Source organism: Mercenaria mercenaria, chromosome 8 (genome assembly GCF_021730395.1).
Source record: "Mercenaria mercenaria strain notata chromosome 8, MADL_Memer_1, whole genome shotgun sequence".
Taxonomy (NCBI): Eukaryota; Metazoa; Mollusca; class Bivalvia; order Venerida; family Veneridae; genus Mercenaria; species Mercenaria mercenaria.
The window spans coordinates 71917356-71930898 of NC_069368.1; the positions used below are offsets into that span (position 1 = coordinate 71917356).

Consider the following 13543-nt stretch of genomic DNA (forward strand, 5'->3'; position numbering starts at 1 on the left):
TCCGACAAGCATTGTCGAAGGGAAATAATCTTATCACTGACCTGTCATGCCATGAAGGGTTGTTTCCCTTCAATGAAATACTTGTAATCAGATTTTTCCAATTCATTTTTTTAATGCCGCCATATTTATGTAAGGGCATATAGCATTGCTACTGTCAATGCGTCCGTCCGTATGTACGTACGTACGTCCCGAAATCTTGTGTGTCCAACTCCTCCCACACTATTAGCCTGAGTTGCTTCAAACGTTAACAAGTTTGGTGTTCAGATGATTATGACCTTAAAGGAAGGAACTTTGGTAGTGACCGCATTTATGGTCCTTTGATAGTTTTGATATATAGAATATAGAGAAACTCGTGTGTGTACAACTCCTCAAACACTGTAAAAGGATACCTTGATGTGAAGATGACCATAAATAATGGACTTTTTCGGTGGCTATATTTTCTAGAATTATGGCCCTTTTTTAATTTCACAATACAGTGAAGAAATTTGGTGTGTTCACCTCCTCATAAACTTTTTGAAGGAATGGATTCAAAGTTGTTCAGATGCACAACCTTACCTGAATACAATTTGCTTCGATTTTAGCCGAACATCCTTTATGTGAAGATGGTCTGTACTAAAAACTTTGCTATTTAGAAGATGGCACAGTATTTGGGGGCATCCGTGTCCTATGGACACAATTCTGGTTATATTATTAGCATGACATTTAAACTCTACAAGAAACGGTTTTTTTTTCATAATTTATTATAGTATTATAGGAAAATAATATAAAAAAATCCTATTTTACTTGCAAGCAGAGAACATGTTCTATAAACATGTCAGTTGTTCTAAATAGTCTTGAATTATTGAAATACTAGTTTAACATTTTTGTACATTACATTTTACAAGGTTAACATGTCAATTATTTAAAGCAATGGCTGGTTGCGTTTCTAATTGAAAATGTTTATACTCGTGCATTTTGCCGCCTTATTGGGATAGTTAGTTTGCAGCAACATCATCAGCTCATACTGTTACCAGTGAATTATCTAAATCCAATTACTCTAAACAATGAATGCATGTAAGTATTCGAATAAAAGTTTAGATGATGTATATATCCACATTTATCATTTAACTTTTTTAATTTATGCGTTTCAGTTAGCATATTGCATCTGTCTTCCAATAACGTACCATCCTGATACTTTGTTGAAAAACAATGGTCTATAGTGGCTCTTCTGATGAATGTTACCTAATAGTTTACAGAGTGCACCAGGCAATTGTGTTTCACATTCTGTTTACTTTCAAAAATGCCAGTTTCAATCCTCTATATTGAATGCGATGGCAAACTCAAAATGGAATCAGATAGTAGAATAAGTAAGTTTTTAAGCACAAAAAGCTTTCAGCTGAAAAATGAATTTCAAACATTGTTGCAGCGAGCTTTGAAGACTTTTAAGTCTAAATTTCTGACCCATAGCATGTTAAATAATAAACTAAACTATCAGTTTTATTCTATATTACTTTGTCAAGGTAAAAGAAAACAATCATTTCCATGAAATGGAGGAGTAAGAATAAGATCAGATTAACAAATTACGACTTATTAATCCAAAACACCGATCTAAAATAAAGGAAATGATCCTTTTAGGCAAGGTCAATACATGTACATCAACAACTTCAGCAATACTGACAAACGCCGCCGACGGAATTTTTTATATTTACAAATCTTTCAAAATGTACGTCTAAATCACAGTATGCAGAACTGTTTACGCAAGCACTAGCTATTAATAGCTCTAATGCATGTTTTACCGCATTTTTGGTAGAGTGTGTGACATCAACACATCAGGAATTTTTCATCTAGCTTACAGTATGCAGAACAGTTTACACAAGCACTAGCTTATACTGGCTCTAATGCATGTTTTACAGAATTTCGAGTGGAATTTGTGATATCTACACATCATGAAATTTCATCTACATCACAGTATGCGGACCTGTTTACTAAAGCACTGGCTGACTTTGGCTCTAAGACATGTTTAAGCCTTTGTCCGACTAAATCACAGTATGCGGAACTATTTTCACAGGCACTGTAATGCATATGACAGCTTTTCTGGGGGCGGAATTTGTGACATCTGCACATAATTAATTTGTCCGACTAAATCACAGTATGCAAAACTGTTTGCACAAGCACTGCCTTATATTGGCGCTAATGCATGTTTTACAGCATTTCCGGCGGAATATGTGACATCTACACATCTTTAAATTTGTTCGACTAAATCACAGTATTGGGAACTGTTTACACAAGCACTAGCTTATGTTGGCTCTAATGCATGTTTTACAGCATTTCCGGCGGAATTTCTGATATCTACACATCTTTAGTTGTCTAGCTAAATCACAATATGAGGAACTGTCAACACATGTGCCTGTAAAAATAAAAAAAAAGTGTATCCGATATTGGTTGAACATGTAACGCTTAAAGATAGATTAAAAGTGCAGTTTCAATGAAAAGTAGTGTTTGTCAATTCCGAGGTGGTGGTTAAAATCGTGAGGCCACTAGAATATAATGAGAGACTTAATGACGTCAACGTATACATGTGTATCATTAATCATCTATATATTCATTTGAAAATGTGTTGTAGTCTCACTTACTATGTCTGCATGGCGCAGGTTTACAGGGTTTTGAGACAGATGGTTTGGCTTTATTTCTACACACATTAAATGCTGGAAGTTTGGTCGTCACCCACACACAACTTAACGTCCGTAACTTTTTTCTCTTGACGCCACATAATGGTGTGCACTGCAAAATATGGCGACAATCAAATTAAAATCATTATATTTACGTTATTTACATGATATGCCTAGCATGCGTGCGTTTCTTACATATTCGCTAATTGTAATGTATGCTTAACTTGCAAGGGAAATAATCTGCATCTGTTACTTGCATGTCATATATTACCTACATCCGTTACTTGAATGACATGCATAATCTGGACCCGTTACTTGAATAATACGCAGAACATTCAAAATTTGCACACGTTAATTATACTGTATAAATACCCTACATACGTTACTGGCATGACAACCATAACCTGCTTCCGTTACTTGCATGACATATATAAAATTACTGTCTATGCCTTCATTTGCCAAAATACTATTAACATATTATAAATATACACACTTCTTTTTGTTACTTATTTATGGCCACTGGGATCTACTATCAACCAACGGTGCTTCGAGTGCCATCTCTTTTAACATTTTTTCGCAACTTTTTTAACCGTCAACATAGAGTTACTGGTTCGGCTTTTTCACGCATAACTTCTTTACTTTCGCTTGTCACATCATTGGCCATAGATGTCGAAATGCAAGATACACCCTCTGTAACATCCCTTGTCACATATTTTAAAATATCTGATGCGGAAGTTGCAAAAGAAGTTTTTTTACTGTACAGTTATCTTTGCTTTCGAAACTTCACCCCATGTTTGTGGTTCACTCGATTGGATCAGGGATGTATAAACTATATACGTTACTTTTATAGCCAGAGTCTGTTATTTAAATCACATTCAAAACCTACAGAGATCACTTACATGGCACAGATAACCTATATATGTCATTTACATGACAAAATAACTTTCATACTAGTACATTACTTACATGATAAACATTACTACATACGTTATTTACATGGAATACAGTCGAGACTGCCTTAACGACCCCTGAATTTAGCGACTCCCTGTCATATGCGACCCTATTTTATGCTCCGGACGCAATTTACTATTAAAAGAACCTGAATTAAGCAACCCCCTGCCTTACGCGACAAGCGACTGTGAAATCAGGCTCCCGAATCGATATTTAGACCGTTTTCAGCGACTTTGAGACGCTCCCTCGCAAGATTTTACAAGATAGAGTTGCCGTTCTTTATCTCGCGTGAAGTTGTTTGAGACGAGAACTTATTTGTTTACAAAAAAAAAATGGCTGATGAAAAACATAAAAAAGAACTGTTTTGACATTAGAACAGCGTGTTAAGGCACTTGAATTGCTCGATTAGGGAAAACCAGCGTATAAAGTCGCTGAAGAATTCGGAGTCGGTGCATAAATTAACTTTATTCCTGGTAAAACAAAAATATGGCGGTATTTAACAGGAAACGACGATGTAAAACACAGATTAAAGATGCAGTCAATAATCGAATAAATGTCAATGAACAATTAGTACACAAAAATATAAATATCATAAACCTCAGTGTGTAAATAGTTCAAATGGAACACTTATATTTTACTGCTCCCCTTTATTTTCTTGCCAGATCATGAGCTTAAATTTGTTTTATCAACATCATATGAATGATGCAAATTATTTTAAATTTATATTTTATCAATATGCAATTAAAGAAATAGTATTTAATCATTTTCCATTCCTACCTTAAAAGAGGCCAGTATATAAGTATTCGATATTCATGTACTTTAATTGGAAAAATATATGAAACCAGCGTCATCCTGTTAAGTGAGACTGATTTAAGAGACTCCCTGTCATATGTGACCTTTTTCGCTGCTTCCCAAAGTCGGTCTCTTAAAACAGTCTCGACTGTACATAACTTATGCGTGTTACATGGAGGACCAGTTTTACAAAAATGCGTTACGTTAACGGTATTCAATGTCTAGATGCGTTAAATCATATGGTATTCATAGTCTGCATATATTACGTTTGTGGCAGTCAACTTGCATATTTTATTTTCGCATTATATATTAACTGCCTAAGTTACTTTCATGGTATACAATGTGTTCATACGTTACTTATTTGACAAACATACGTTATTGAATTTTACAAGAATTAAATAACCAGTATACATGGTCTCGAATGCATGGACACGTTACTTACATTAATGCTATGCCTATAAACGTTACTGAAAAAGACTAAATAACATACAGCAATGAATAACATATATACGTTACGAAACCTACGTACGTTACTAAACTCGTTCTAGTGTAAAATAGTAATACACGTTACTTACATAGTATAATATGCGTACACACATTAAGAACACGGTATAGATATAGCACATGTGACGTGCATGATATAAACTGTTTTCACACGTTTATTATATTGTTGTAATGTCTAGAAATAGAAATCACAATTGTTACACCTGTTGCTTAAAGCATTGTTAAACATGATCATATCCATAAGTAGAGTACTCTATTCCAAAATATTAAATAAAACACATATCTAGTCAAATTCACGTACGGGTACGCGTAATTTAGATTTGTTACTTACTTCCGACCATTTTGATGTCTGCCATACTGCTGTGCAGTTTGGATTTTTACAATGCTGTTGACTAGGAGGACGTTCGCCGCTACATTTATATGCTTTAGCCAGAGTCCCATTCCTATAGTGACATGTTACAATTCTCTTCTGCACGGAATGGCCTACTTTTCCACAATTTTCGTCAGTGCACTGAGGTTTAATTAAAGTAGTATCAGACATTTGTAAAAATGGGTCAAAATGATTAGTATAATGTTACACGTATTTAAGAACGGCAAAATGAATGATAAAACAGTAGTGCTTTCTTAGTGACGTAAAAATAGTTTCTGCGGACAATGTACATAATATAAATGGAGTCGTTTAAGCTACTTAAATAAATCGAGTTTAGTTATGGGCAAATTGTGACAAACACACTCACCTCTGACCATTTTCCAGCCATCCAGGTTGGGCATTCTGGCTCAGTAATACACTTTCTCCAGGACATAGGCTTTTCCAGACCTCTTTGTAAGCACTCTTCTTCCGGTAAAAGTCTTATAAACCTGTCTGTCACGTGATTACACGTGACTATTCTTGTTTGTGTACCCCATCCACATTTCTCAGAACACTCTGTCCAATTTGATGTGGTAAAACTAGAATAATCATAAGCGCTACTCTCATCTATTGAATTAATATGCAAATATTTTGTATTTTTCATTTTAGATGCACCATCGGCTTGAAAATTGCTTTCATTAGAATTCGCATGGAAAATTGTATATAAAATTTTATTCGACTGCAACTTTGCTTCACGTTTTGTTTGAAACGTCAAATTTACAGATGCATGAAGCAATCCCGCACTGCACGTAAAAATTCCCGTGTCAAGTATTGGATCTGCACGTGTTATTTTAAGCGCACCCTTGGAAGAAACGTGAACACGTCCCGGAACTAATGGGATCAATCGGCGATTTTTAGTCCAGAAAATTAATTTCTTTTGAAAATTTTTCACCGGGCATTTAATTTTTACCGACTGATTAGGCAAAATAATTGCCTTCTCTCCAACATAAAGTGGTATTCTTTTCGTTCTTTTGGTTTGAATAAAAGTTCCTTTTCGCTCCTTTATTTCCGGAAGTTGTTGTAATTCATAACAGTCTCCAAAGTGACAGGGCCTCGTGGTTGGTGGGCGTGGCCCGAAGCACTCTGGATCTGATACATTCACCTGTAAATCATTCGTCACATGTTTCACACAAAACACTGGCCGAGATTCAAATCCCATGCCGCACGTAACCGAACACTGAAACATTAGTTTAAAAATATTTTATTTCAGTAATACATGAAACATTTACAGAACAATTAATTAAGGAATTGGACAGAACGCTATATCAGCTTACGGTTGTCCTCTCCTTGTGAAATCACTGAAACATTGAATAAAAGTAGCTGAAAGAATAATAAAACCGTGAATTCTTCTACGAGTGTTTCATTCCAAGACATGCTTTTCTGTAAGATACTGGGTTGTGTCCTTATAAATTTACTGTTTCAAAAAGTGAATCTATTGGCATGGTATTGAAATTATATAAACTATGCAGTTCTTTTACAGAAAAATATTTTCTCTTAAAAACGGAAAGATTTGTCCGCCTGTCTTGCAAATCGAGCTGGTGAGAAGACATTTGCACCAATTTCAACTAAATATGACATTGGCGCATTATTAAGATATAATCTTTTGGAACTGGACGGAAAACAACAGCGATTTTCAAAAAAGGATTACAGTCAAACCTGTCTATAAAGACCACCCCTGGGAGAGCCAAAATTTGGTCTTTATTGGGAGGTGGTCTTTATTCACAGATTAAAATGCACTGTAAATGTTAAAATGGGAAATAAAATATGTGGTCTTTAGAGCCAGGTGGTCTCTGTTCAGAGGTGGTCTTTAACACAGGTTTGACTGTATAACTAATGTAAGGATTATGACTCGATTAAGTGAAGTACAGTCAGGCCAATACAAATATTATATACAAAACCAAATTAAGCTAACATGACGAATATATCAGCAAAAGTGATCATTTTAAACAAATAAGGGACAGTATAATTTACTATCACGGCAATAGTAGAAATCCTCAGGAAAGCAATAATTCTCAACTGAATGTAATTAATCATGGCAAAGATATGGCTGCAAGACGGATAGATGCGGACGGACAAAGGTACAACGCCAACACTATCTCCCTCAACATTCACGGGTGTTATAGGATGTATACATAAACGCTTTTTCAAAACCATTCTGGTTATAAATTACTAGTAGACAGCAATCGCATGCTTTACGAGATATTTAATTTAAAAGGTCAAACATGCAAATCTTACTTTAATTGAGATATGATATCAAAGTCCTTGACAAAAAATATTAACAGCAAAGCATTCCATACTTCTGCCCAAGCTCCCGTGTTCCACTCTGCTTGACAAAATTTAAGATTACAAGATCTTTCGGATAGCGGAACTGGATCGGGACATCTGTATAATGGCAACGTTTCCATGTCACCATTTGATGTCATCTGAACGCATTCAATGTCTCGTGACTGTCTTCCTCCACCGCACGGCACAGAACATACGCCATACTCGCTAACATGCCAGCTGAAAACATATTCATAAAACAGAATTATCTTCGCAATAATATGTTCTAAATTCATACAGATTTTGTAAACAGGAGAAACTACTGAAATATGTCGAGGAGACATTGTGGTGAACGCTTAACCTTTTTTTGTGAAAAAAAAAATCAAACAACACTTAATCATAGAAAGAAATGGTTGTTTCACATGAATATTGAACAGCAACAGCATATAAAACATGTATATTACTCTGCACAAAAATGGTCAGTTAATTGATATATACATTGAATTTCGGACAGTTCAACGCCTTTCAAAACTCGCCATTTTCAAAGAACTGCTACATATCTTCGTTTTGATGCATTTGCACTGATGTCCCATAACTAGATGGAATGTACTTTTCAGCAATTGTTTATTTTCATTATGTCCCCAGCATCTACTGATGCGGGAGGCATATAGTGGTTTATCGCTGGTTATCCCTGCAAATGCTTAATGCAGAGTGCAGTGAAATTACGCTGAAGGCAGTCAAGCGTTTTCCTTGTTGATACTTACGCTGAAGGCAGTCAAGCGTTTTCTTTGTTGATACTTATGCTGAAGGCAAAACATGTCCTTCTAAATATTAAAGCTGTAGGGCAGTCTAAATCCTCAAGCAAACAGTTGCCCCGAAACACTTACGCTGAAATACAGTAAAAATGTCCTTGCAAATACTTACGCTGGTGGACAGTCAAAAGCGTTGCAATATTGAGTTATCGAGCCTGGTTTGATTAAACTTTCACACAGGAAGTCGGCTACAGTTCGGTCACTGACTACGTCTACACACTCAAGTGTACTGGATTGTGTTCCTGTACCAAAAGAAAAACGCATTTAATGAGTCCACAATAATACTTTTTTATGGGGAGGGAATGATATACCCACTGGCTTATATTATATGTAAGACACACGATGCTACGTTTTCCACTGTTGTACTCAAGTTCTTATGACGTCATTTTGTACAGTAATCAAGCTTGGAATTTTGCAAACTTACACTGTCGACAGAAATTTTCGTTCACAAATTGATTTCTGTTGTTATAGTTTAAAAACGGCACGGCGTTTCTCATTCAGACAATTATTTTATTTTCTCTCACACGTTTAAACTCATAACAGCTTTTAAGACCTCTTCAAAATGATATATGACAAAAATGAAATCCTTTGTCATCTAAACTTTAAAAAAAAAACACGATCTCAAAAATACCTTAGACAATGAGAAAATGGTATTATTTACCACGTCCGCACGTCTGACTGCAAGGTATGAATTTCCGGTGACGCCAGACGAACGCTGCGTCACCGGAAGTTGTCAGTGGACACTTGCCTTGATGACACTCTCGTTTTGAGTGAGGCTCGATTCCTGCAAGTAAAATTAACAACTGAAAATGAACTCAGATGCAATCTATTTTAACTGTATTCTATCTCAAAAAGTTCCTAAATACGTTATTTATCGACAACAAACATAACGCATACAGTGTGAAACTGAACCTGTGTTCAGACAGGCATTAATTAACTGCACTGTGACTTCTTGGAAATCCATCAACACTTGCTATTGACAATTAATTAAATCAATGACTCGCCCCAGTGATTTCTCTCTTCGCGTATCGCCTTTGCATGATGATGAAGCGTGAAACGCAAGAACAGTATAATGAAGCGCGAGATCATAATAGCGAAGCGCATAAGTGTGAATATTTTGTGATTTCGCGTTTCTCCATCGTGATTTTGCGCTCCGCCATTGTGATTTCATGTTCCGCCATGGTGAGCTTTGCTACCATGCGAAGGTGATACGCGAGCAAAGTGCGAGATCACGGTGGCGGAGCAAGAAATTACGAAAAATCGCGATTTAGGGTGGCACTATACGTTCTACCTCCGCCGGGCAATTTCGTGCCTCTTTCAGACATAACTATTTACTACACAAGTCTTGCTTCCAAACATCATCCGGAAGTAAACCGTAGGCAGGATTTAAGTCATTACTATAAGAAACTGTAAAGCTACCTTAATTAAATGGTCAGCGGCAATGCCGTATATGTAACTATTACACATACACTCATATAGAAAATCCTGATCAAAGGTTTATCTAGGCTAAATAAAAAATTCGCTGAGTGTGCGGAGCTGCATTATGATATCATGCTAACATTCCTTTGTTAAAACAGTTTACAGTTGTATAACAAATTCACACTGTGGATGGTTATACATTAATTGCGTAATATTTTAACATAATACACAATACTGTTTATTCACAGAATTATGTTTATTTTCCGTTTATACAGATGTTCATTTAGCAGATATGTAATCTGGACATAGCTTAACCTTAAATATCCTTTGTTCTAAATCATTAAAGCTACCTTCACATTTAGAAATTGGCACTAGCTGTCTGTCTTTTATACACGTGACATTTCTATGCCTGTAACCAACACCGCATGTCACCGAGCACGGACCCCACGTAGAAAGCTCGAATCTGCAAATAAACAGTTGACCGAAAACTCTAAATTAGCAAATAACTTTATATTAGACGTTGATGTTGATAAGGTAATAATAAAAGGAAAGAAGGACTTGATTGGTCGATTAGCTATACTTCTAATCATAATTAAAAACTCTGAACATAAAAAAGCTGTCATACACAAATCACGGGATAGTATCGCTGATTGTCCTTTTCATAAAACCAAAAGACGTCTTCTAAATTATGCAAATATACTTTTTAAAATGTCAAAACTTCCTTGCGTTACCTTGGCAATACGAACAAATCTTGGAGCCTAGCATCGTCAAAGAAATCGTGTTCTGAGACGGAAGAATCTAAAAGAGATAAAAGTGAAGTATTAGTAGTTAAAAATGGAAAAGTCCAGCGCTCTCCTGATAGAAGCAGTATTATCAAATAAATCCACACCTAGCTCGCAGTATTCATTTTTAGAGATACACCTTAAACTGAAACAGCTCACGGAGAAGAATGTTATAAGACATGTCTTTCACGTGTATCCTTAACTCATTTGGATGTTAACTTGTTGTCGTAACTTTACAAATTTATATTGCGTATTCTTGGGAACAGGTAAATTCAAACTTAAACAGAACAGCCTTGTCCAAAATTAAACCAGCAATATCCGTCAAACTTGTATATCTCTTTTACTTCTGGTTGATGCTCGTTTACCCATACCCATAATTCCCCGCTCTACCTATAATGCCCCCTTCTGTTATTTTGGGAAAAAAGGATTCCTTTTCCTAACAAAATATCAAGGGATGATAAAATAGGTTTTCCGCGGAAAAACCCGAAATGACCATGAAAGATCGGAAAGACATCGCCTAATTTCCTATCAAGTGATATTTTTACAAAACAGATATTATATTTTTCAACACTTTACAAACAAACCGCTGTGGATTTCGTAAATTACATGATTATAACCTTACCAAAATCTTGATTAAGAAATTTACGGTAAGAGGGTGACATTTGCTATATGCTGACAAAGTCATATGAACCTTTAATACTGAATTATCAATGTGTTATATAGTAGCCTTTAAAGGTCTTATAAAATCAACATCTAACTTAAAACGATATCAAAAAAATCTTTCTATTGGCTCGATATGCACGAAACAAAACATATAACTGGAAAATGGGCATTTTTTCCTATTAAAATAATTATTGTTTACCTTAAAAGCAATTTTATTTTGTAACAATGTAAAAGGATGACGCAAAACCTATCAAAATAATTATTTTTTACGTTAAAATCAATTTTGTCTGATGACACAATAAAAGTAATCAATTTTCATCAGTTTAGTAAATATTTTGAAGTAACAAAATGTATTTCAAAAGCCATCAGTTCCGCCTAATCAACTTCTTTTTTTCCGTGTGTATAATTGTTGTTCTCTCCTTAAGGAATGTTATTAAACTTAATGACATAATTATTTTATTTTATTATAGTCTCTTCAATGTGACAATACAATACATGCATATTTACAAATATCACAGATAAAACTAGTTAAAAAAAGCACACTGCCACTCTACATAGAGTTATAAGAGACTTTGTAGTCTGCAAGAACATCACAGAATATCAATAATTTAATGTCACAGGACCTTTACACTCAGAAAATAAACCTTATGATTATTGTTTCAATTCAAACATCAAAGTACTTTAAATATGTCTTGCACACTAATGGTTTACGTATAAACCTACACGCTTCCGTCAACTCTGTATTATAAAGGTCTAATGTGGGAAAGCAAGTGTAGTTTTATTTTAAAGTGTTTTTTTTTCACAGGTTATGAATAATTTTACATGTTTAAACATAGGCAGTCTCTGTTCACAAGTAGCCTTTAGCAGAAGTTTGTGTAGGTATTAAAAAGATATCACAACCATTTTGCCCGCGTCAACATTTTGCAGGCAGAAATCGGCCAACGCATCTATTACTGTCTTGTTTTAAATAAACCAGCTCTAAAGTGGTCTTTCTCATTGGTTCTGTATATGGAGTTTAACTAGTGACCTTTAGCCTAAAGCAGTATCAACATAAATGCGCTGTTACGTCGTATAGAGCTTGCGCCGTATACTGCTCACAAGTGAGCTGTATTCGTTGACTATAAAACCGCATATAGCTTACACTGAATACAGCTCGCCGTAAGCTGTATACGTCAAGATGCTGTATATCCCCGTATGAATAGCTCATTTTGATAGGTTGTAATTAAGAATCAACAATATCATTATTGAACACTACGTTATCACCACCGTCGTCAACAACATCATCATCATAATCATCATTGTTATATTCGTCTGCATTACAACCATTAGCATCAGCAGCAACAACAACAGTAGCAGCCGCAGCATGGTCACCACCACCACTACAACATCCACAACCACCACCATAATCATCGTTATTTTTCTAACGATCATCACTATCAGCACCACCATAGTGATACGCATTGTGTTCATCACCACCTTCATCAACAGAGCAGCGTCATAATCACCATCATCAGCGTCGTCATCGCTAATAGTCATCAACAATCAATAAAATGAATTATCAAATTTTAAATTGTAGCAAGCATATTTGCAGACGTCTCGGCAGACGTGCACTTTACCGCCGGACATGTATTTTCGGGCATGCATTTCTTTTCGAAAATGCATATCAACATAGCTTTCAACTAATGGACATTGTAAATCATGCACACAGACGACAGGGTGGGTCATGGCAACAGGTTTACTGTTTTCTTCAATCTTTAAACCTGAACACGTGATTATCAAATTTATTATCGTGTTAGAAACATAGTTTCAAACCAAAACACCAAATGTGTAACGTAATCATCCAAAACAACATAAGTGAAACATAAAGCCATCGTCAAAATCATCCTAGTTATGTGAAACATAAAATCAGCATCATCATCATTATCATCATTATCATCATCATCATCATGTGAAACATTACATCATAATCATCACAGGTGAAAAATAACAGCATCATCATCACCATCACGTGTGAAACATAAACTCATCATCATCAAAATCATCATTTGAAACATTACATTATCACTATCATCATCATTATGTGAAACATAACATCATCATCATCATCATCATCATCATTATGTGAAACTAACATCATCATCATTACCATCACGTGTAAAATATAAAATCATCCTCATCATAATCATCATGTGAAACAAAACATCACCATCATCATCATTATGTGAAACATAACATCATCATCATCATTATGTGAAACATAAGAACATCATTATTATGTGAAACATAACATCATCATCATTA

General features: G+C 35.2%; 1 protein-coding gene across 4 annotated transcripts in view; it reads right to left on the reverse strand.

The window, feature by feature from the left end:
- Window positions 1-1470: 1470 nt before the first annotated feature.
- Window positions 1471-13543, reverse strand: part of LOC123566114 (ADAMTS-like protein 1) — a 56159-nt gene continuing 44086 nt past the window's right edge. For 3 of the 4 annotated variants that reach the window (XM_053550159.1, XM_053550160.1, XM_053550161.1), the window contains exons 8-16: window positions 10529-10595; window positions 10148-10260; window positions 9040-9162; window positions 8491-8620; window positions 7602-7806; window positions 5633-6481; window positions 5227-5406; window positions 2613-2760; window positions 1471-2386 (exon numbers count right to left, since the gene is read on the reverse strand). In XM_053550159.1, coding sequence (XP_053406134.1) covers window positions 2271-2386; window positions 2613-2760; window positions 5227-5406; window positions 5633-6481; window positions 7602-7806; window positions 8491-8620; window positions 9040-9162; window positions 10148-10260; window positions 10529-10595 — 1931 coding nt within the window. In that variant the 3' untranslated portion in view covers window positions 1471-2270. Of the gene's footprint in view, window positions 2387-2612; window positions 2761-5226; window positions 5407-5632; window positions 6482-7539; window positions 7807-8490; window positions 8621-9039; window positions 9163-10147; window positions 10261-10528; window positions 10596-13543 lie in introns of those variants that run through there. The other variant, XM_053550162.1, reaches the window with a different exon arrangement.